Genomic DNA, 26,001 nt, shown 5'->3' on the forward strand with positions numbered 1-26,001 from the left:
CAACTTGCCTTTCCTTGACAGCTTCAGAAATGGGAGTCTTTGCAGTTGCTTTTAACAGGCAGCTTTGTCATCCCAGTTTGCCACTCCATTAGCATGTTTGTAATAGTTTGAACAAACTGGAGATCACTGTAGGGTATGCTTATGTTTATAGTTCAGCTATTCATGTCTCAAGGAAAACTTTGAATCCTCTTTTGGGATGTTCTGAAAAGAGAAGAGCTGTGGGAGCAGCTGGCAGGCATGCACACAAGACTGATTGGAGAAATGCCACATGTGCTGTAACTTCTAGCTAAATCCATGAGGTTCAGTAATATTTATGGAGTAGGGAACTAGCACAGTGCTAGGGGGCATCTATCACTTTGTGAATATGTGATGACCAACAGCAATGACAGATGCAAGTGACAGGCATGATCAGACAACAAACACAGACAGAAGCATGGGTGTAGGAGCATTGACACCTCCCAGGGGATTCTCACAGGGCTGGACGTGGAATTTAGAATGAGCAGGTTTAACTTCCAAGCTGTACTTTACTCACTGGACCATGCAGGAAGCTTGTTACTAGCTGTCAGGACTGCATCTCAGTAGGGAAGATTGCCAGTAGCCTGTCAGAAGCCATTTAAGTTAGGAATATTGCAGATGTCCCACTTCTCTCCTTGTGAATTAAACTCTGTCACCACTGCTGCTGGGTGTGTACACTGGGAAAGGGATGGGGGAGCATATGCATTTATGTCTGATTCCATAGGCTTGAGATGATCCTTCTCCACATGGCCTACTAGTCATAGGGCACAACCCATCAAACACTGTATCAGTGTGCCTTATTTCCCACCCAGTGTGCCTTATATATATCATCCTATACAGCTGACATTTAGCCCTTTTTTTTTTTAATATTTCTCCTTGTTGTTTTATGTTTATCAAATCCGGATTTAGAGCCATGTAGTACTTCTGAGGAATTTTATTACTAGTATTATCAGTTTATCCCCATTTTCAGTGATTCGTTCAGGTACTGAGATATCCCAGACTGTCTCAGGTTTCCACTTCTTTCTTCACAGATTCTAGCTGTAGCTGCAAAGTCTTATCTTCATTTGACTATAAATTTTACTTTATCTTGAAGAACAAGCATGGACCCCAAAAAAATAATTTGTAAGAATTTGGTCCTTGCCTGTCATGCAGGACTTTTTCCTTCATTCTATTTGACATGAGTATATTTAAAGGAACAAATTACACTGTTGTGTTCAAACCTGATAAACACCAAGTAGTGGGAACATTTTATGTTTATGAAGCTTATGATTTGGCAAGTTAGGGCACTTCTGCTACAGATTGCCTAAAAAGAAAAGAAAAAAAAAGGGGCTTGCTGACTAGGGAGGATAAGAGAAAACAGCCTGTGTGTAATTGAACTGGAATTAGGATTATTTAATTTTTTTCAAGGCTCCCACAGTATCTGCTTCTTTCAAGCAGTATTAAGCTTGAGGCTCTTCAGTGAGGGAGTGCCAAGTGATCTGGAAAAGTTAAACCTTGCCTCTAGTGACTGAGGGCTCTATTGTTGCAAAGCTTCAGTCTCATTGAAAGTCCTGAGAGCAAATGGAATAAAAATTTTTATGGAAGATGATCCTTGTGGCTGCTTTCTAAATCCCTCTCCAAATTAAGATAAATTTCTTGGTTTTTACTGCTACTTCAGTGTCTTCGGTATTTTTATTTTCCTGTAGGGGAGTGCTCAAGTACCAGACCAACTTAGAGGAACACCCTCCTGGTTGCTTTAATCCTAACAAAACACTGCGAGAGAATATGACGGTGCCAAAGGCTTTTGAAGAGTCGTTTCCTTACTATACTACTCAGCCTTTCCCAGAGGACTTATCAGTACCAGAACCCTTTGTACATAATAACATTATGAGAATTTGTTCTGAGGAACCCAAATTCCAGTCACACTTCCCAGAGGTCTGTATGATCCGACGTTTCAGGTATTACAAGCCATGCCAAGTCTTTCAGTCAGCCATAACCACTAATTATTGCTTTTCCAGACCAGATGTTTTAATAATGGAAAATATTATTAAAGCCTTTTCAGGCACTCAGAGATTTGGTGGGGCAAAAACAATCTGTATTAAACCTTGAACTGCATTACAATGTGGTGCACAGACTAGAGTGGAAAAATGTCAAGATATTGTCTGTAATGTTCTGTTTTGTATGACACGATACGAGATGTGTTGGTCTTGCTATAAATGTGACTTTAAATTATAACATAGCTCTTCAGAGCAAACATTTATATGACATATTCATAAGGTGCTATTGTAAGCACTACGTAGGTGTCGTTAATTGAAATAATCAAACTCTATTTGTTCTCTTTTTTTACCATGCAGATGAAAGTCCTAATATTCATTTCTGAATTGCAGTTGGTTGTGGTTTGGCTTTGTACAGCCTGTTGTTTACAGACAGGCTTTAGATGTGACATGAGTAAATTAGTATGATGACAGTAAGGATAGAAAAGCCTTTTCTTTCTCTGTTTTCCATTTCCATTTTGTTGCTTTGTTTTGTGGAAGCATCTCTTCATCCACTTTTTTTTTTGTTTGTTTTTTGTTTTTTGTTTCTTTTGAGAAAAGAAGAGCTGGGCTGTATTGGCAGGTAGTCTGGGGAAGTTTGGGAATATGGAGTTCACAAGTCCAAAGCCCACAGTTCAACTTATAACAGACCTCAAAAGAGCTTCTCTTGATTATTATAATTCTTTTATTTATAACACATATATAACCCTTACAAGCTGCTGTAGGAACCCATTTTACTGTGGAGAACGTAATTATAACAAGAAACTGTCAATCCTACATTGAAGTTCTTTGGATTTGTATTTTGTTGTGCTAATACTCCTGAATTGCAAGCATCAATGCAGCATATGACACACAGGACATAAAACAGTCTTCTTATGGTTTTAAGATTCTTGTTTTAGAGCCATTTACAGGAAAAGAAGAGCTGTGGGAAAAAATGGACAGTCAGTGTTCTCCTGTCAACTTATTTAGGATGTCTTTTGCTTTGGAAGTGTTTTATGAACTTAGCAATACCAAGTAAAAAAACCCAAAACCACTAACAAAAAACAAAGCAAAACAAAACAAAAAAAAAACCAACCAAACAAACAAAAAATCATAACGACAAACCTTAGGTCTTGTGAGCTACCAAAGTTTTTAAGGTCAGAGATGCTTGAGGAGACTAAATAAACTGCTAGTTGCAAGAGAGTCTGATGTGTAACTTCAAAAATTGTGAAAGAAAGATGGATGAGGGTTGAGGGCATTTCAGTGCCATGGCTTGAATGATTGAGCAGATGTAGAATTAGTAGGTAGCTCTGCCATAAGCTGTTAGTAATTGACTCTTAGGATGGTATTTAGCTGAACAGCTGCAGATGTCTCCATCTGATGAAATCACCCAGGGCTCCCAATATAATCAGTGCAGAGAAATGGGCATTTCCGAGGCATTATTTGCCTGGCAAACCCATTTTGCCCATCTTCCACAGAGGCAAATGAATCAAAAGTTCAATCAAATGATTGAAAAGTGCCCTCTTCTCTCCCTTGTCTGATTTTACAGTAGTTTAATATAAGCATAACTTCTATAGCACAAAAATGATTCCCATTGTTTTGCTTGTCTCCAAGTTGTTTACAAGAAGGTAAAGTCAAGTAATATTGCAAGCAGAGTGAAATCGTTTTGCAAGCCAGGTTGTGTTTTTCCATAAAGGTTAACCAGTTTTATAGGACTCGGGTCTGTTGGTTTTTGAAACAGTGTCTGTACTGTGTCACATCCACTGCTACAAACAGTTACAATATAACTACATAAAACCAGAGCAACATGGTTGCAAATGAGGTCATTAGCATTTTGTTCCTCATGAGTTTATGATTGAAATTGTGCTTGTGCATGATGCTGCTGGTGAGACTGATTAAACCTCTAACACCCTTGGTTTTCTGCATGTAGAGTGACTGGGGACATTACTTGTGACCAAAACACTGTTCCACAATAGGTGTGAAATGAGTCCTGCCAAGCACTCATGTAGTTTTGAAATTAAAAACCATAAAAGTCTTTGACATAATATATTTTTGTTCTCCTATAGACCTGGTTGTGGATTTCTGGACCTCTCTGCTTGTACTGTGTGGAAAGGCTGTACCGCTACATCCGCAGCAACAAACCGGTCACAATAACTTCAGTGATAAGCCATCCCTCCAATGTCCTTGAAGTAAGGATGATGAAAGAGGACTTTAAAGCAAGGCCTGGTCAGGTGAGTTAATCTGCTTGTAAAAAAATCACTAAATTACTGCTGTTCATGTAGCATTGTGTCAGGGATGTCTTTCACTTTGTATGCACTAAGATATCACTGAACATTTTGAACATATCTTCTCCAGCATTTTATGTTCTCTGGCTGGTTTTGTTTCAGTATGTTATTCTACACTGTCCAAGAGTGTCTGCACTGGAAAGTCATCCATTCACACTTACAATGGTAAGGAATAAAATTTTATTTCTGTACTATCTCTTTTGTTTACATTTAATAAGCAAATGGTTCTTATTTCCTTCAAGGTGAAAATTCCCTCCAGGAGACCTTATGTTCAATTTATGAGGGTACCAATGAGTGCAAAGTGGCATGATTATTATGTGTGGCAGTATTCAATACATATTTAATTTTTTCTGCTGTTGAGAAAATATTATTTTTTCCAAACTATTCTATAGGTGAACACCAATAATAATAATAATAATAATAATAATACTAAAAAATCCAAAGATTTTGATCATTGTTTCATAAGAGCTTTCATCCATATTTGTTGACCTTGATGCAGAATGAGCACAAATTGTAATGAATTTTCTGTTGTCTTTCTTATTCAGTTCAAAGACATCCCTTTGACTGCCTTTTCCACAGCCAGAAAAGCATCAAGTTTAAAAAAGTTTATAGAATAGTTGTCTGTGTTATTTTTATATTAAGAGATATGAGTGATTTAAAGTTATATGCCAGTGAAATCATACAACATTAGGATTATTGCTTACTCAGTTCAATTGGTCTGAAATGGGAACTAGACCCCCTATAGACAGGCTGGAATAAAGTGAAATTGTATATAAATAGACTTGAAGTTGTCCAGGAGTGAGCAGTGCAGAGGCCTGGGAAACACTACTGAGAAATCACTGCACTCCACTGCCTATGTGGTTACAAACAAGGATGTCTAAGGTTGCATATTAGTGACAGCCTTTTCCTTCCAGAGGGAATAAGGGCTTTAGGGTTGCCTGAAATTGATATTATTTTTCAAGAAAACCATGGGGATAAAAATTCACATTTGTTTCTTTGCTTTCTTCTGATAATTGATGCTTTGTCCCCACTGAATTGAACCTAGTGCTGTGGAGCAGCTGAGATATTTTGTTGTCATTTAAAATTCAAAGTGTACAACTGTCTACTTCCAGTTCTTTGGTTTTGTGGGGTGCTTTTCTTTGTTGTTCTTGTTTGTTTGTTTTGTTTTTTGGTTTGGTTTTTTAATTTGTTTTGGTTGAGGGTTTTTTGTTGTTGTTGTTTTGGTTTTTGTTTTGTTTTTGTTCATTTATTAATCTATAGACTGATCTGTGAAGCAGCTACTGTCACAGGGGAACCCACACTAAATTCCACACAAAATAAATTTTGTGCTGTAAATCCAGTGTGAATCTCACTTAAGGGAAGCTGCTTCTGTATAGCCTGGTGAAACAATATATAGCCTGATTTTTGCAAAATTTTCATATCTATTCCCTTTACCAGTGGAAAGCAGGGGAATGCATTATTTCTTGTTAACTCCAGGAGGCAATTTTTAAAGTTTTTCCTCTGTCTAGTGCATAAGGATAAGTAGATAAGCTATACTTTAAAATTATGTCCATCGAGTATGATGAAACAGTAGCTCAGTTTTTGTGCTGAATGATTCAGTCAGTATTTATTTATATTTTTTATTAGTTTAGTAATCTAAATATGCCTTGGGCTGTTGTCCTGCTTAGAAAGCACTTTTAAAAGTATATTTTATATGATGCCAGACATGAGACTATGCTTAGACTGTGTAGGCAATAGCTTAATGCAGTATTGCAGTATTTTTTCTGCTCCCATATGACCTACTTGGAGTTACCAAGGAAGCTGGAACATTGCTGCTGGTTCTTCTCTTGGATGATATGTTGGGTTATTACTCTACGCTGGTGTTAGGGTCAAAGGGCTCAGGGCCACAGCATGAGCAGCATGAGGAGAATGTGGGTCTGTAGGTACTGGAAGCAGAGTGATGGCTGCAGCAGAGCAAGCAGAAGACTGCAGCCTTCTTGGTGCTGTTGTCCTGCTTAGAATCAAGGAATGGTCTGGGTTGGAAGACACCTTCAAAAGTCATCTACTCCATGTCCCTTGCAGTGAGCAGGGACATCTTCAACCAGACAAGGTTTCTCAGAGCCTCGTTCAACCTGACCTTGAATGTTTCCAGGGATGGTGCATCTACCACCTCTTTGGATAGCTTGTGCCAGTGTTTCACCACCTTCATTGTGAAACTTTTCTTCCTTATATCTAGTCTAAATCTGCTCTCTTTTAGTTTAAAGCCATTACCCCTTGACCTATCACAGCAGGCCTGACCAAAAAGGTCTGTCCCCAGGCTCTATGTGATGTCCTGTCTAAGCTGATGAAACATCTCACTGTGCAAGAAGTCACCAGTTCAGGCAAATATTTGTACTCTGAGTGAGGTTTGTAATCAAAAGTGAAAAGGAAGGGGTGAGTCAGTGTGAAGGAGTCATGCAGATATTTTACTAGTCCCTTCCCTTTCTGAGGTTGTGTAATATTTACAGTTTAGCTCAGCTTCTTACATAACCCTGGGGTGGAGGAAAATACTGTGAGGCTGAGTAAAGGACCTGAACCCACTCCCCTTGCACTCTGTCAAAACTCCCATGTGTTTTGCTCTTTGGAGCTGGAAGGAGCTCTGAATTATAACCAAGTGGACATAGAGAGGTAGGCATTGTTCAAAAATATGTGCAGTGGCGTTTATTTTCTTTTCCTTTTTGTCAGCTGAAAGCATTCTTACCCCTGGAAATGGAAGGAATGAGCAGAAATCATTGATGCACAATGCACATGCACATGGGAATTTGAAGAAGCAAAATCCATATTATTCTCAACTCAGAACTGCCAGGTTGACTTCTTTACTAACCTGTGATCTGTCTCTCTCCTCAAAGGCTTTGTGTCATAGAATCACAGAATGATTGAGATTGAAAGGGACCTCTGGAACTGATCCTGTCCAACCCCTCTGGTTAAGGAGGGACACCTAGATGCCCAGGACTCTGTCCTTTTGAATATCTCCAAGGATGGAGACTCCACAAACTCCCTGGGCAACCAGTTTCAGTGGTTGTTCACCCTCATAGTAAAAAAGTGTTTCCTGATGTTCAAAGGGAATGTCCTGTGTTTCAGTTTGTGCCCCTTGCCTCTGGTCCTGCTGCTGGGCACCACTGAAAGGAGTGTGGCTTCATCTTCTTTGCACCCTTCATGCAGGTATTTATATACATTGATGGAATCTCCCCTAAGCCTTCTCTTCTCCAGCCTGAACAGTCCTGACTCTCTCAGCCTGTCCTCATCTTCATGGCCCATAGTTGGTGTCTCCCCCAGTACGTCCATGTCTTTCTTGCAGTGAACTGTGTCTTCTGTGTCCTGAAGTGGACACAGTGCTCCAACTATGGTCTCACCAGTGCTAAGTATAGGGGAAAGAACTCCTCCCTCAACCTGCTGGCAGTGTCACTTGTGGAGTCTGAAGTTCAGGCACTCACAGATTCCAATTTTCTATCATTATTGACATGGAAGTTGGCATTTTTTAACTCCATTTTCAAAGCATGTGTCCACTGTTTTTTCATACAAGTGACATTAACTAGAGTGGCTCCTTGAGTTTGTTTTCAATTGGGAAGGCTGGGTATGGTAATGAAGGGCAGACCCAAATTCTGGGATTCCTGCAAGTGACCTGTTGGCCAGTTTAAGGTAGTTCATAGCTACCTGTTTCATATAATTTTTGTCGCTCACTTGATTAAGCTTTGACTAAATTCTTTAGTTTGACACATTTTACCATACTTCTCTCACTGGTTTGTATACAGAGCTGCACACAACTGTTACTATTCTCTGTAGAACTGTGAGTAACATTATCAGTCTTCTATGTCCTTATGTCTAATTTATGGATTTTAGGTAAGACATTATGATATCTCACAGTTGAACCTGAGCAGAATACAGTCAGTTCCAAGATATTTTGAGCTGTAGTGGGGAGAAATATTTTCTCTAAATAAATATTTTATTTGAGGTTTTTCAAAGGGACAAAGGATTTTTGTATGTTTCCTCTTGATGAACTCTTTTAAGGAGGTATGTCTTTCAGACCAAGTGTACAATATGGTCTGGAGATCAAACTGTCTAGACAATCATCAGAAGTCTTCTCTTTAGTGATGTCCTTTCTGAAAATGACATTTCTTTACACTTTTATGGAAGAAAGAATGGAGCTCATCTGCTGTGGAATACAGCTCAGATGTCATTGCCTACAACAATCTTTAAAGCCCTTGGAAAAGGAAACAAATGTTAGTAACAGAACCAGTTCCAAGTAGTAAAGATAGTCCTTCATTGCAGTCCATATATCCAAAATGTATATCCACTATTTAATATGCAAAGCCCCATCTCTTATAAAAATTAAGAAAAAAAATATTTTTTGTAGATTTTTCAATATTTTTCAATTTTTTTTTTTTTTACATTTTGGAAAATATTCGTTTCTTCAAACTTTATTCTGGTTGTTCTTGCAATTTATGGAAGCATTTGGTTTTCTTTCCATCTCCATCTTATATTTTCCACTTGTCATTGAGTTCCCTCTCTTTCCAGACACTTAACCACACTACTGATTATTTGCAGCAGCATATGACTATCCTGCTGGCCATTTATGGCTGTACACTTTCTTTTTTTCCCAATGAATGACTTCAGAAGTATTCCCACTTAGAATATATGTTAGTGTCTTGTAAGAGAAGTCATATTTTCTGCTGTGTTTTTGGAAATTTTTTGCATTGGCATGTAGTGACTGGCAGGAAATAGTCTTGTGTTTTGCAGCCACTAAGTGCTTCAGAAGTGGTGGATTCTTCCACGTGGTCTCCGGTGAATCTACAACAGAGTTGATGCAAGTCACAAGCTCTCACAAGTTGCAGTTTATACAGCTTGGCTACCAAAAACCTGATGTCTCCTAGCACCTCGTAAAGCTTGATAACCTTGTTGGTTTAGTAGTGTTGATTCACTTGTGAAAAAAGAAAGTAGGAAATAATGCATCACTTCATGTGGAACTTAAACTCCAACAGTCCAAGTGAATTCTTCTAATTTTGGAGATGGCTCAGTTCAGAGGTTTGAAGAAACTTCTGATCTGCAACAAACATCCACAAATGCAAGATCAAATGACCAGTTATCTCAAATTCATGATGGTTTTGGTTATCATTAGCTGCTGTAATGCCCCAGTTTCCCCTTTGAACTGGAATCTGTATTACACAAAAATCAGAGATAATGTTCTGCCCTTGTATGATCTGAGATCTCACTTAAACTGCTGTATGAATAGCTTGAAATTTAAAATCCTTCCTTTTGGTGCATGAACGGAGCAGTGCAAACTCTTCAAAACTTTTGGTGTGTACCATATCAAAACCAGAAGTGCCACCATGAGGACAAAAGAAAACTTAGTCCAGGTGGTACATGAAACAGTGGACAGTCTTTCACCAAAGCTTCTTTACTGCTACCTTTTACAGTGATGGTGGAGGAGACCTTTGCTGATGCTGTGATGATTGAATGAGCCAGTCTGCAGTGTCCTCATTACTGAGCTTCAAATATTGATGGAAAGGCTTCGTTAAGTTTTGTTTTATGGCAGCACCATAGATCTACTAGTTGGAATAGCGGTGATTTAGGCTTTTTTCAGCTAAAATATTTGGTCTCGAAGGATTGTCCTCATTTCTGGCAACTGTGTTTGTAATAATTAATTTTTTTTTCAAGTATTTCTTCATTTCACCATAAGAAGGTGTCTGAAGAATTACTTCAGCAGCCAAGGCATGAGACATCAGAGTTTTAAGAACTATATGTAGACACTGAGAAAACACCTCCTCTGTGTTGGCTCTCTTGTGCAAAACAAAGGGAAGAGCTTCTGGCTACTCCATATTTCTGTAGCATGGGACAAGACACTCTTCCAGGAGGTATTCAGGGCAGGAGCTAAACTGAAATCATCTGAATGATGTTATTGCATTGACCAGAGAAGGTGCTAGAGTTAGTCCCTGGGAATCCCCCTCAGGTGCTGTGGTTGCTGGAGAGGAGGGGTTGTTTAGGAGTTTCTGGGAACTGAATTCTCACTCTGTAGTTCCCGTCTAGTGATTTCATGGACCCATCCACAATTTCTGCCTTCATAGACGTCACTCAGGCAAATAATCTGTATTGAATTTCTCTGAGATTCAGGCCATCAATTTGTTGGAAGCAATGAAACAATGAATCTTAGCCCACTAAGTTCATGCCTTCAGGCCGAGAGGAAACATTGCCTGGTCTGTATAGGTCAACCTGCCCTGACTGACATGACAATAGAGATGTCATTACTTCCTCTGTCACTCCTCCTGATCTATCACCAGTGGTAGGATGCCCTGCACAAACTGCAGTGTACCTATAAAAGTTCAGAATCCCTTTTGGAAACTGTTAAAAAGCCATCTGTTATCAAGATAAAAGGCTTACTGTGAAGATGCTAATCTATGTTGTAAGATGGTGACCGTCTTTCTAGAAAGAATACCACTTTTTCTGCTCTATGAACAGTGCAACTGTAAATATTTTGCATTAATATTCTTGTACTTTATTCATTTCTATAAAGCTGTCCAGAACCTCGTTTGTCACTCCAAGAGATATATATCCTGAGCTTGATGATATTTTTTATTTTCAGGTTAATACTGGTTTAATATTTAAGTGGTCCTTTGGTACCTTTTTTTTTTTTACATTTTCTTCTATTAACCTGTATGCCAAGATACTGTTGTTGATACTTGGACATAGGTAACACAAACTTTTGTTGTGCTTTCTCTGCCTCTGTTAAAGACACACTTTGCATATGCACTAATTAGCAGCTTCGTCAGATAGAGTTAATAGAGGCAGGTGGGATGGAAGTGGCACCTATAAAGCAAAAAATGAAATTAAAAAACCTTAAGCAAAGATCCCAGCCTTCAGACTCCACGACTTTATGAAATATTTGTTTTATGTTAGCATGAGTGGCTTCTTCTTCAGATCTTCCAAAGAGTTTTGGCTCTTAATTCAGGGTCTGAATCCCATTTCAATTAGCATATAAGAAGAGATCAACTACCTGCCGCAAATAGTTTGAAACTTTGTTTAAAACTAGAAATTTTCTCCCATGTTATAATGTGCTCTGACCTCCGCTACTTCGGTGCTGCTTAACAAAATCTTCTTTTAAATTCCATTGAAGTAGAAGCTGAAAAAGTCTGGTAATAAAAAAAGTTCCAAGAAGTTTTGCCCTTTTGCTAGTTCTCCCATCTTTTGGTGCAGGTGGTTAGTTTGAAGCAGATCACATCAAGTTTTGTTCTTTCTTCCTTCCCTTCCACATAATGTTCTGTTGAGTAAGAAAAGAAAAAGTCTAGAGGGACTTGAATTCTGTGATTATACACATGGATGGTCAAGTCCTTGCTATGTCATTTATGGCATGTAACAAGTTATGAGGCCATTTTTTAATAAATTAAAGCTGAGTTCTGAGGAGAAGAGAAAACAAGTTTGTATATACAGATACTCGTATCCACAGAGAAAATCCAGATATGTGTTATTGAGAAAGAATACTTTGTCTGATCAGTATCCAAATTAATATTCTATAAAGCAATAATCACTGAACTCCAGACAGAGAAACTCATAAGTTAAATAATCATCTCAGAGTAGGTAGAATTACCTGAAAGAGGTTTCTGGGTGTGCATGACAAATTAGAGTACTATACCTAAATGTCCTGGAGCCATTCATATATTTTCTACCTCTAAGGTTTTTAGTTTGGTTTGGGTTGGGTTTTATTTGATTTATTTTTTTTTTTTTAGAATGAGTTTTCCTTTTTACCTATGCACCTCCATTTAAGTCCATTTGCTATCTGGATTTAGTTGTGATGAGATTACAAGATTATGGCCCTGACCTGAATATTTACATTTTGGGGCTTGATGCCATGTCAGAAAGATGTCAGCAAATAATACATGAGTCTAAAAAAATGTCACAAGTAACACATTTACTTTTGTAACTGAAAACCAGCGCTTTATAGAGCCAAGGATGTCTTTAACCCTGGAGAATTCAGAGTTCATTTAAAATCAGTGAGGTATTAAGAGTGATTTTTTTACCTCTAAGCTTCTTTTAAGCAAGAACTTTTGTACCGTGCAAGAAGCAAAACTGGAGATGATGAAGAAACATATGACATATGCTGTAAACTTCTGAAATAAACTGTCCACAACAGGAAAAGCCCAGGGGCCAAATTCTGAAACACTTCATAAAAACATTGAAATTTATTGGAAGTTTGCCTGAAAAAAAAGTACCTAAGAGCACGAGAACTAAGTTCATACTGGCAGATAAATAGAATAAAACCAAAATCCAATATGATGACATTCTAGTAAGATTTGTTAAAAATTTTGTGCAAATAGTTATGAAACGTGATGACTTAGAGAGCATTTAGGGAAATGCAGATATTGTGAAGTATCTTACTGGTAAATGAAAGAAATCCCTTAAGCTTCTCTGCTCTTCATAGAAATAGAAAATCTAGCAGCTGTTTGACAAAGAAATTTAAGTAAAACAAAAATAAAATAGTTTAATATTTCAGATGCCTTTAGTACTTCCTTAGACTTGTTTGTTTGGTTTGGATATGAGCTTTATAGTTTTGGGGTCTGTATTAAAACCCTAAGTAAACCTTCACTTTCGTTTACGCTTCCACATCTGACTCTTTTGTGTCAAGGGAACACAGAAATTCTTTCACTCAAGTAACTAAATCCCAAGTTCTCATTCAGCAGATACCTTAAACTGAAGGTGTCAGAGCCCTCTCATGAGCAGTTTGTTTTTTTTTTTTCTGATCTTAGGAAAGTAAATTTACAATATATCAAGCAGCTGCTGACTTTAGCAGAGAAGTGTGTTCCTTCTCTATGTCTTTGCCAATACATCAAGTAATGCTTCTAGGTTAAAAACCAAGCTCAACTTGTAAGCATGGAAACAGTTAACATGTGGACCATGTATTCCTAAAAGAGATGAAGTGCCCTGTTTCAGTCAAGCTGTCTGGCTGTCATCTGTGCTTTATCCTGTCAAAATACTGTGTGTGCTGATAAGGTAGATTGGAGGGACACAGCATTCCTCAGGGTGTTGGTGATCTGACTGGAAAACCTATCAATCCTTTGGTTATTTCCTTGAGTACCTCACCCCAGTGGTGGAGCATGAGTCTGGAAGTCCCATAGTTGCTGCTCAGAGATGATGAAGAGGGAGCCCTCTGTGCCATTCAGTTTCCTTATTCATCCATGTGTCAGCTCAGAGGAATCTTGCTTGGAAATGTGTCCATATACCCTTAGGGGACTTGGAGAAGCAGACTAGGGAAGAAGCATTGCTCTGCTATCTTTTTCTCCTTCAGGAACCAGGGTTTGCATCCTGAGTATCCTGTAAGGTTGTGGGTTTTTGGTTTTGGTTTTTTTTTTTTTTTTTTTTTTTTTTTTTTTTGTTTTTTGTTTTTTGTTTTTTGTTTTGGTTTGGTTTGGTTTTTGTTTTGTTTTTGTTGTTTTTTTTTTATTAGCAACTTGAAATGCATACATTACATGGGCTGAGAATTACTAGGACTGAAACATTTTTAACAAGTTATAGGCAACTGGACTTGATGATCCTTATGGGTTATTTCCAACCTCGAACATTTTACGGTTCTATGAAGTTTAATGTGTTTGGGTGAAAGGGTAGTCAGCAATTTTTTTTTTACCTTGGCTGAGCTGCAGAGACAAAGAAATACTGACTAGTCTGTAGAAGTGAATCTTTGTAGAGCATCTGTACCAGCAATAAAGTACCGATTGTGCTATTGCAAACTCATTAGGAAGCAAGAATTTCAGTAATTTTATTTCATGTATTCAACAATGTATCTATTTTATGCAATATTGTATCTATATTACTCTTGCAGTTATTGGTCTATTTGCAATCCTAAAACATCTGTTACAGTGAAGATTTGTGTTTTCTTGTGGTGCAAGAGTGAAATCAAGGAACAAATGCTGATGCATTGAGATTTATATTTATATTTAAAAAAAAAAAAAGTGTTTTGAACACTGAGTAATTGAACAACTGAGACTTCAGGGACTGAAGTAAAAAATACTGAACTGCAGGCTCATGGGAATTAGTGGGTGTGGGTTTGTGGTTTGTGTTACAGAAGTTAGACCCCAGATGACCAGAATGATCCTTCTTGGCACTGCAGCTGACCAGTGATGCATCCTGAACATCCCACAGTGTTATGGTGTTTTTTCCACTAGCTAGGCTGCAGATGTCAGAGATTGTACAATAAGGAGTATAAGGGAATGGGAAGTAAAAGGGAAGTGTTTGGGATATGTTTCTACAGCTGGGCTGCTTGCAGGGAGTCAGCTCTGGGTGAAGCAATGAGTGCTCAAGGCATGGTGGTCTCACCTTCATGAGCTAGACACCCTTGATTCTCAAATCATGTTATATGGTTAGGATTTCCCCATTTTCAAGGTTGTTATAATGTCTGCTGATGTCTGCCAGTTAAATTTGGAAGTGTCTGACAAGGAAAGCTTTTAGACAAAATCTGATCTGTAAAGTAACATGAAACAGGAAAATTAACAGAGCCGTTTTAGAGAATCTCCTAGGCTTGGAAGCAGAGATGTGTTTAAAGAGTAACTCCTCAGATTAACTTTTTTCCTCTTAAGTTTGCTTCTTACGGGATTCATTACTTAAAACAGGGGTAGCCCAGTGTAACAGAGTTCACCTTCTATGACTCAGACTGAAGTCTAGCTACTATTTTTTTGGCTACCTTTATATAGCATGTCTGTGTTTGTCATCACTCCTTTTTATTTTCTGATGTTGGGATGAATCATTTCAGGAATGTTTGTACCAGTTCTGTATGAAACCAGACAAGCTACAGCTTAATGAGCTTCTGAGGTTCACATTTTCTTGTCAGTTGACAAAGCTGAAAAACTTCTTTTTTCTTCTTCCCCACCCCTATGAGGGGAGGGTAAATAAATTGATTGTGTCTGTTCCCCCACTTTCTGCCTCTTTTAAAGACATGCTAAGTCTTTAATGTTTTTTCTTGATCTGTGTCAGAGTCTGGAGCAAGTATGTGTTGATAAACTGGGGTTTGTAGTGCATCTGGATCACTCTGGCAGGCAGGCAGAGGCATGGAAACAGATCAGGGGCTCAGCAGTGTGTACGATCTCTACTCAATATCTGCAGATCATATAGGGGCTTTTTCCTCAAAGTAAAAGCCTTCTTTGAAGGAGTTTTCCTTTATTTAAACAAAATCTGCAATGAGTTTTATGGCTCCCAAAATCAAAAAAAGATGAGGTCTCCCTTTGTTCTTCCAGCTCTGGCACTGATCACTGTACAACTTTGGGCACTATTCAGGCCACCTACTCATGCTTCAACCACAGGAGCTGCTGTTTTTTTGTGGTACATCACCTTGAGAGTTGTATCTCTGCAGCAACTTGTAAGGAACTCAATTTGCATACCCACATGGGGGTACACACCTTGGGCATCCCTTTCATCTCCTTTTTATTGATAATAGATATTTGGCAGTGTTATGCTGGTGCATGCATCACTGCTTCCATGACAGCACTGTAATCAAAACCTAACATCCCTCTAAAGAGTCTTCACAGCTCTTTTGGTACAGAGGTACAATGGAACTGGAAACTTGCAGGAATTAACTTTTTATTTTCTTGCTAGTTTGCTTTCGATGCACCCCAGCTCCCTGCACTCCAAGGTCTAAAAAGAGTATTTTACAATATTCAATAGTATTTAATGCCATTAAATTTATTTCAGTAAGGTATGTAAAGTGTCTTGCTCTGGGCAGCATTCTTGCCTGGAGGTACATACCAGTGATGTTAAATATTCAGGGTATTGTAAGCTGGATGACACAGTTTACACTTGCTGTATGTTGTAGTCTCATATGCACAGATTTTTCTACTGCTTTTCACCTCCAGTACATTTTTATACCTTATAAAGTGGGTGTAAATTATTCCTACCATGATCTAACAGTAATTAGTTCACTCACTTTGTGTTCATATAAAAGCAAAGCATAGAGGACAACAGAGAATTGTGTTCACAATATAAAACTGATAAATACAATGCATTTCAAATATGTATTTGTATTTGTACAGATATGTACAAATATGTAATCTAGTAGTGCATTAAACATAACTTGCATTACTAAGATTATTCAAATTGTCATCTATGTTTATCTCAGCACAGAGATAAATAGTAGAATTATAGCTACTGGTGATTGGAATTAATTTGGTGAATTATAAGCATAAAGTTCTCCAGGGATTGTTTCAAATCCCCTATGTGATAATTTGCATTTTTATTTCAAGTTAGCTTGACAAGAAAGGGGAAAAATATATGTTAAGGTGTTTTTTCATCAAGATATAGAATAATTTGTATGCCATAGGTTCTACCTAGCTATAAAATACTACTATCCTCACTGCTTTGAATGTGAAAATACATACAACAATAAAATAAAAAATTTGCATTGTAAACTTGCTCGTATGTGGCTAGCAGCTCTGTGGAAATCTACCAACTTTCCAGTGCTAAGAATATAGTTAATTTTTCTGTGGATGTAAATCTGCAGAGCTCTATTAAATTTAACAGAATTCTTTTGGTTTGTAGTCAGTTTTGGAGGATGGCCAAATACTGTCAAATAACCTGATTAGCATAGATGTTCCTACCTTTAAAATCTTTCAGTTTTAAAATGTATAGATAGCTTGAGGTTATAAGAAGATTAACATAGCTTCATGTGATTACATTATCTGCCACAGTTATTTGTGTCACAGAGCATTTTAATTAAATGAATGTGGCAAACAGGTTTCATTTAACTCTTCAAAATGCAGAAAGAACTACTGAAAAACTTACCACTTGTGACCTTATGTTTAGCAATTGCTAATGTTCCTTCTCATAGGAGGGACCCCAGTGGTCATTCTCTGCTGAACTGCTTTCCAGCCAGTTGGTTCCCATTATGGACACTATAATACCTGGGGTTATTCCTCTGCCTCACCAGAAGCAGAGTGGGGAATTCCCTTTCATGGTCATCATTAGCCCTAAGAAACAATTCAGTGAGTATTAACTACACTGTGGTGAGAGCTGCATGCAGCCTCTTTTTTTTTTTTTTTAATTTTGCCCAGGGGATCATAAATGATGGCCTTGTGGACACCAAGTTAACCATGAGCTAGTGATGCAGCAAAGAAGGCCAACAGCTTCCTTGTATTAGCAGAGCATTGCCAGCAGGTCAAGGGAGGTGACCCTTCTCTGCTCAGCACTGGTGGAATATATCTGGAGCTCCATGTACAGTTCTGGGCTATAGTACAAAAGAAACATGGACATTTTGGCTGTGAAGATGATTAGAGATCTGTCTTATGAGTAGAGGCTGAGAAAGGTGGAACTGATGGAGGAGGGAGAAAAACGGAGCCAGAGTCTTCTCAGTGGCACCCAGTGACCAGGCAACAATAACCAAAATACAAGGGGTTCCATTTAAACATAAGGACCAAAAACCTTTTTCTATAAGGGGGGCACCAGTTGCCCAGAGAAGCTGAATTCTCCATCCTTGGAACCATTCAAGTGTGTTGGACACTATCCTAGGCCCTGCTCTAGCAGTCCCAGCTTGAACAAGAGGATTGGAGGAGCCATTCTTCAGAGGTCTCAGCTGTTTTGTGATTCTGTGGTTTTGTGAAGAAGGTTAAATATATGAGGTTATTTTCATTGGATTTCATTACACATGACCATTATACCTACTTTTGTGATTAAACTTCTGAAGAACTGTCTTTTAATATTTTCTTAAGCTTCTGGAATATCTTCTCTAATGGTCTGGGAAAAGCTATGATTTGGAGACTTAATTATGTTTCTGGAGATGAGAGTGGTAAAAGAAGAGTTCTTTGCAGGAAATATGTAGATAAAATTTTTAAAGTTTTAATCACAAATCTGCAGGAAAGTCTTAAGTCATAAGAAGCCTCTGGAGAACATCTTATTCACCTTTCTGGTGCAAGGGCTGTAGATTATGCTGCACAGGGACCTGTGAAGCTGAATTATCAAGAGAAATCGCACCATTTTTCTAGCTACCTATTCTATGGTGATGAATATTTTTCTTATATCCAGATGAAATTTCCCTTGAAGCAACTTGTGCCCGTGGTCTCTGTTCCTGTCACCATGCATGGCTGGGAAGAGAGCATCTTCATCTTCCCTATTGCTATTATTTTAGGTATTGAAGACTGTTATCTTCCTGAGCCTTCTCTTCTCTGTTCCATCAGCACTTACACTTTTTGGCCTCTCATTGTATGCCAGGTTCTCCAGGACTCCGAATGTCTTGGTGTCCCTTCCTGGGACCATCTCAAATCTCCCTTGAACTAGAAGAAATTCACTCTGTGTAGCCTAGGTGATAGCTATGTTTCTTCTGGTAAGATTTCGCAACACAATTAGATTTTTCCAGAACCCTCTGAAGAACTCTCATACCCAATTATAGGTATCAAAATAGGCTTCCTAAATTCTAAAGAGAAAGAAATCTCTTTTTTTATTGAATAATTTTTCAAAGTAGTACAGAAAGGAGTTAGTCACAAAGGTAATGTAAAGGATAACAGATTTGAACCTGTTCTAGCTGGAGGCAAGGAGTATATTGTCATTAACTTTAATGGAAGGAGGGAATGACAGGCAATTTTATAGAAGATGTGCTCAGCTGGGACTGTGCAGAATTGGACTAAGGAAACAGGGAGCCCTGGGATGGTTCAGACTTACAAATAAAGTCTGCTAAAGGCTCTTAGAGAAGCCTTCAGGAGACCAGGTCTTTTTGTTGCCAGTAAGCAGCTTTCTATCTGTGGAGCTGCTTATCTACTTTTATATGGGGAACTGCTCTTGGTATTTTTGTTGGAAAGTGTTGCAACTAGCAACAGCAAATAGTGGCCTCATTGCTTGAGGTTTGCCTGCGTCCCTCCCTTGATGGCATTCTTTTGAATACTAAGGCTTGCTGAAATAATTCTGACTCAATGTTTCTGTAGGAATTTTTTTATTTGTAGGAAAACTTGAAAAGGAATTAAATATTATTCTGTCTAGTAATTAGTACTCTTAACAAGACTGGTCTTCAGAAAAATGGAGTGATTAGTTGGGACATTGTATTTCGCTGGTCTGGAGTTTACAAGATGTAGAGAGTACTGACCCTTTATCTCTGCCTGCTCCTGAAGTAGCAACTGACAGGAACTGACCCCCAGGCTTGTGGTATCCTGCTCCAGAACAGATTATCTTGGGAACACTAATGACAAAGGTCTAGAACAGAGGCAAGAAGTGTCCTTAAAAGCGTGATAGATCACGTGGTATTTGCACTACCTGGGTCTCTTTTATTTATAAAATAGATGTGTTCCTCCAATTTAAGCCCTCTTCTCAGAATTCATACAAGTCTGTAGCAGCTGAAAAAACCAAGCCAAACCAAACCAAAACAAACAAAAAAACCCCACAAGAAACCAACAACAAAACAAACAGACAGAAGTATCTTCTATTAGGTGTTGGGTATAATGAAGTGTGTCAAAACTCAGTACTAATGTCTATCAGAAAGAAACCAATGGTGCTTACTTATAGAATGAAAATGAAGAATATTTTCTTAAGAAATAGTTGCTTGTCCTGTTTATATATGATATATATGTGAGATCTACCTGCAAAAGCTGTCCAGGCCAGTGCATTTGAAATCTTCCTGTAGCTAACAAGGAACAAAACTGAGGGTTCTCCTTAGACCTTTGACATGGCTTGACTGGAGGATTTTAGATAACATGATGTGGATAAGACAGTAAATAATATAATTTCTGTGTTGACAATCACAAATAAGTAGCCCTGAGGTCAAGCAGCAGTGCAGACTGTGGGAATGGTGACTGCAAAGCTATTTTTATGATGTGCCATGCAATCTGTGGTGTTTTTCCTTTGCAAACTCAAAATTCTGGTGAAGTGATGCACAATCTCTGTTTCCAGTCAGAAGAAAGCATCAAGAAGTTGTGTGATCAGCTTGAAAACATGTGCCCTGACATTTAAGAACAAGAAGTCTCTCAAATCCCTTAATTTAGGAGTCATGGGCCAGATACTGATTTTGAACAATGTGGGGCAATAGTAGAGAGGGTATTTCTGTATTATTGTATCCTCAGCTGGTATCACTGTGGAATAGTGCTTAGTGAAATGGCTGTTCCTCATCAGTCCCCTAGACAAACCCATCCCAAAGTCATTTATAACCAGGAGAAAGTGTTAAAACTGACTGAAAAATAGCCAGGCTCAGCTTCCTCAACTGTACTGTTGCTAGACCTGCTTTTGTAAAGGCTCTAGCTTCTGTTAAGGCTGCTCAGGAATGACCTATTTACATCAAGTTTTGTTTTAACTATATTTTGAATGCATTTTATTATTTTCTTGTTGCTCAGAAGTGGTCCTTAATATATTTAATATTTTTAGTGCCCTACAGATACCAAAGCAACGTTTGGGGTCCACCTTAAAGTAGTAGGAGACTGGACAGGTATGTAGAAAAACAATTCCTTTTTAGAGACAAATACCTTTACTCCAACTGTTATCCCTTTCTGGCTTCAGCAATTGTGGTGTATTCTCACTAGAAAGCATTGCTTGTTTTCCCAAAGTTTATTACATTCTTCATGCAACCTCTGCTTTATTCAGATGTACATTTCTTCAGATAAAATGTTTTTCCAACTACTAACAGATCGTTTGATTGCAATGTAATAATTTTCAGTGTTCCTCTATTTCTGCCTCTTTTTTCTTATTTTTTGGTAGCCTGCTGCCCCTGTGCAGGGCAGTGTCTCTGTGTGCAGCAGTGTCTGCAGAAATGCTGAAATGTGTCGCTCCCAGATAAGCAGATTCTGATGCCAGCAGTAGGGATGGCTGCCAGGTTAATTAACGCCTGAGGAACAGTGAGATTACAGGTTGCTTTCATGTTCTTCCATGCTCTTCCATTGCTCTTTGAATGTCCTCCAGCCCAGGGGTGCAAGCCAGGATTCCCCACAGAGGAGTATGGAAATTTGCTGCTCCCTCTGATAGCTATATGCTCAAGTGATAGTTGTCATTATTCCTTGGCAGTTGACTTTTTACTTGCTTAGCACAGTATTTCCTTGTAAGGAAGACAAATACATAACACCATCTTGTTAATTTCTTACCAAGAAATGTTTTCCATGTTAATTTGTCTTGGCTTATGTGTTTGTGGAACTGAGTCAAATGAGCTTTGAGCTTTGTTGCCTTGAAAGGGATTAGACCATTTAAGGGCAGATAAATCCATGAACATCTGTAGAACTTGTTGGTCCAGCCACATATTTGTCTGTGGAAGTTGCCAAAAATTTAACAAGCAAAGGTTGGGGGGCAATGCCATATGCACCTATGCTCCATGGTCACCCTGATTTTCTGTTCTGACTTGAAGTGTGGAATGTTGGGCAAACTGAGGAAGATTATGGGCCTAATTAGCCTCTGGTCTGCCTCATTAATAATTGCTCTTTTGTTGTTGTGCATCATTCCTACCTGGGAGAGGACAGTCTGCTGTTGGGACAAGTGGGGTGGAGAAGTACTTGCTAAAAGAATTTTCCAAAGGAATTGGCATCTTTGAAGTTTTCTGGTACTCTCTGTAGCATGAATTGCTCTCTCTTTGCATTTAAATGTTATTCTCCTACCTCTCTATGAAAGTTCTCCACTGAGAGGCAGGTCTGCTTAGGTATAAGATTCAGAACACTGACACATTACAGAGACCATTTGTTATATCAGTTTTGATACCCAGGGATATCTCTCCTGGGGTCAAATGTGCTGTCAAGAAGCAGGCAGTTTACCCAACCCTTTATGCCACATCTGGACCACAGAGCCCTGTTCTCACTCAGTCCCTTAAGCCGTGAGACATTAATGGCCTCTAATCTGCTCACTGAGGAAGAATTATTATGTATGCCACGTTCTTTATAATCTTTCTTAAGTGTGCTCCAATGGCCACTTCTGCTGACAGGATATTGGGCTGGAGGAGTTTCTATGTGTCATGCTGTCATTTGAGCTCTTCTCATGACCTGTTCTCTCAGGCTCTCTCCTATTTATTCAAATTCTCTTTTGTATCATGTTTTATTTTCCTGACAGTTTCTACCTGGCACTAAAGTGAGTTAAGAATTTCTTTTAGAAAACTCAATTGCAAGACTAAATTAAAAGTATGCAAGAAAAGTGCAGATATGCTGTGAAAGGCAGAGAAGAACTTGTTAGTTTGAGACATTTCTCCTCCCATTGGCTTCAGCTTCTTCTGCCTATGCCTAGCAGATGTGGTGAAGGAACAATTTCCTGCCATTAGCTGTAAGGACTTGAGGGGGGAAAACACTGCTGGCAAACCAATTCTGCAAGTTATGTTTCAAGTCAAGTCTCTGATGCTCAGTCTTATGTTTTGATGAAAATTTAATGGAATACCTCATGAAATTGTTTTATAGGTTAGGAAAGCAACTCAACTACCTGTCAAGAGAAAAGGTCAAGGGTAATAGAATTGTCATTTCCTGATGAGAAGTTGCTGTTAATCAAAAGTCGTTTATTGCCCATATCCCAGTCTATATAATTTTTGAAACCCAGTATAAGAAGCTGTAGCTTCTGAAAAAGATGGTTGCTCTAGAAGTATTCTTTTTTCTTTTTTGCACAGAAAAAGTAGGGAAGAGAGTAAGAAAGTTCAGAAATGGTAGCTCTGAGCCTTTGTAAACCAAACCATAATTCAGACCCCTAAGTTTTGTATTTCTTGCTCCACTGAATTCAAAGGGTGCTAGCTGAGCTTAGAAGAGCTGAGAACTTTCCCTTTTCACACACAGATTTGTATAAAGACACACCATTCTCATCCATTATGTAGGCAGCAACATCCTTTAGATGAATTTCCAATACAAATTGGAAATACTGAGTAATACTTTCATTTGTATTACTGTGTTGCTGTTACATGTGTTACTCTGGTATTACTAACTGTGTGGTGCATTGCATTCATATCACAGAAAACAGACACACAGGGCCACTGGGATTGCTGTAATATGCTCTCAGATGCCTGTGTAGCAGATACTTTCACCTGAAATGATTCACACAGCTCCCTTTGTAGACTTCTGACCTGTTCCATGTGTTCAGTGTAGGGTGAGAATTGCTGTGCCCCACACAGGCCTCATTCTCTTCATTCACTGTAAAGATAGTCTAGATGTATACATGACTCCTCCAGAGGCAGATAGTTTAGTTAATTGACTACTAGTTGTGATTTTTCCCCTGTAAATATTCCTAACAATGTGCACTGGGCATTGTGAACAGTGAAAAAGCTATCCCAGCCCTCCCTAAAGAATGGTTTAGTGATAATGTAATTACTATCCCAGTGCTGACATGTGACTACTTAAGTCAGCACCTGTTGTATTAACAAAGGGTTTTGTGGCTTTGTGCTGGCTCATACTATTAATGCCTTTAGTACCTCATATTACAGAGTGAAACCTATGGACCACAGCTTCTCAAGGACTCAAGACACTCATGTTATGATGGGGCTGATCTTTAGCAATTGCAAACGAGAAGCCTTGCAGGTTGGTTTATCCCTGTGGCTCAGATCCAAGCCATCCTGTCTGCCTCTGGGGCTGCCTGGAAGCTCTTGCCCCTGGGCTGGTTTATGGCAATTTAAACCTTACACTAACACTGAAGGCCCTGAAATAGTTCATGCATGGATTAAAGCTATGAGATTCATGGATTAGCTGAAAAACTGATGTTGTTTCTAGCCTCCCCCCCTAAACACCTATTTTGTTCTGCTTCCCTCCTATCTTGGGGGCCACTTATTTCTCCTTCAGCTTTAAAAAAAATATTGGCTTAGCATTTACAAATGTGTTTTTTTTAAATTTTTTTTGTCCCACTTACTGTCTAGTTTTTCTTTAGCCTTGTCTTCTGCCAGCTGTTTGCCTCCTCTGTCCTTGCTGCTACCTCAAGTACTACTGCTCTGTTAGTTTTAAAGCTGACATTTTATCTGGCACCTCTAGAGGACAAAAAATATGCCTTATGTCCAACCACTTGACAGCAGTGAAAAAAAAACCCACGGCAGTGTATCAAGACAATGTGTTTCATTCACTAGACAAATTTCAGAGTGTGAGACAGAAAGTGATATTGATGATGCTGAAATAACATCTTCTGAAGCCATTGCAGCATGTTTTTGTGGAAAACAAATACATAGCACTCAGAGAGGTTAAGGTGACTGGCATGCCTTAAGGCTATAAAACAGGGCTGTTGTGTTGCAGTGTGTTCCTGCCACAAATTGATGTGAGACTGCTTAAAACACTGCTGCTGTTCTACACTACAGTAATTTTTGTCTTGTAGTGACATCATCCTGCAGTGTAGTTGCATTAGGATCCTATAGACCCTCACAAGGTCTGGCCACCATTGGGAGCAGCATGGAACTTGTTGTGGGGATGCCATAAGAGCACCTTAATACTGTGTACTGATTCTGAGACTTCAAATTGCTAAATGCTATGGCAGCAGGAGGTGCTGAAGCATGCAGGAACTCTCCAGACCCAGAACAAATATCTCATGGGGTACTGATCTTCAGAACCCTGGGCAACTCTAGGTCTTGTCAGAGAATGAGTATGTTTTCTTAATTCTTCCTGCTAGAGATAAGGATACATATAGTCACTGGTTCATTTAGATACTGACTACCTTATTTTGAATCTGACATGGATTCAAATATGGATTTTTGTCCTATGAGTCATAGTACTTTTTCTGGAAGGTCCAGGATTAGAGCAGGACATTTCAGGGGAAAAAAAATAATTTCAGTTGTAAACAGAAACTTTCCAGAACATGGCAAATATTTGAAAACAGAAATCTTGTTAACTCCCTATGGACTAAAACCTGAAACTGCAAAGTACACACCCCAGATTTCTTATTTTCAACCAGACAAAAAATTGGAAGGCATTTCTTTGGGATTTTGGAGGCTGACTAAGGATTTTTGTACACTTGCCAGAATAAAAAATAAATATACCTTTTGAGTGTCTCTGAAGGAAGAATGACCTAAACTTGCTGGGCTAGGAAGATTTGTCAAATTTTTCAGGAGTGTCTCTGTGACCTTGTAAAGCCCTTGCAGCTCCTGAATGCCTGAAGTACCCCATGCTCACAGTGCCTTGCTGTACTTAGCTGGAATTTATCAGTAAGCATTGGAGCTAATGAAGAAGCAATATTTTCTTTTCAGTCACCCTGGGAACAGTCTTAGAGATAGTGAAGTAGTGGATCATTCAGTCAGTATCCACTATAATCCTAGTAGATCTTGATTCATGCTGGACAAATGTGTGAAGCAGAAGATGACAAGAAGGAATAATAAAACTACAAAGTCTGCCCGCAGGATGTGACAAGGTTGTCTCAGGATCACTGTAACTACCACTGAGTTTCTTTAAAGATATCTGGTCATGGGTGATGAAGGACTGGTCAGCTCTTTTGCTATTGCCTTAAGCTCTGTTTGATTTGGGCCTTTTTCATTCCATGGTAACATGTATTACATTGTGTTTAGTTATTCTATGAGAGTCCTGGCAGGGTGTAAAGGTCTTATTGACGTGGTACTGTTAGTTGTTCCAGCAAAATCAAAGTGTGGTTTTGGAAGCAGAAGACAGATGGGCTAGATGGTTATTTTCCACTGTAAGATTTTTTTGGGTACTGATTCTTATATTGTCAGTGAATTCTACTTACACTTGAGAAATATACCAAAATTGAGTGCTAAAAAGGTATAATTGTGTTTCTTTAGATATAATTTGATGTTAGTAATAGAAGTAATACTGTTACTTACTGAGAGGTTAAAATTTCTTAATATAATTAGCCAAATTGTGCTATAAGGAATACTA

The 26,001-nt window shown here is 38.6% G+C and overlaps 1 protein-coding gene across 1 annotated transcript in view; it reads left to right on the top strand.

Moving 5' to 3' along the window:
- NOX4 (NADPH oxidase 4) overlaps window positions 1–26,001 on the top strand; it is a 102,230-nt gene that overhangs the window by 25,534 nt on the left and 50,695 nt on the right. Inside the window, exons 9-12 of the mRNA XM_030469012.1 lie at window positions 1,701–1,929; window positions 4,073–4,237; window positions 4,394–4,456; window positions 20,618–20,678. Of these exons, the coding sequence (XP_030324872.1) occupies window positions 1,701–1,929; window positions 4,073–4,237; window positions 4,394–4,456; window positions 20,618–20,678 (518 nt within the window). The remainder of the gene's footprint in view (window positions 1–1,700; window positions 1,930–4,072; window positions 4,238–4,393; window positions 4,457–20,617; window positions 20,679–26,001) is intronic.

Source organism: Calypte anna, chromosome 1 (assembly GCF_003957555.1).
Source record: "Calypte anna isolate BGI_N300 chromosome 1, bCalAnn1_v1.p, whole genome shotgun sequence".
NCBI classification, from domain to species: domain Eukaryota; kingdom Metazoa; phylum Chordata; class Aves; order Apodiformes; family Trochilidae; genus Calypte; species Calypte anna.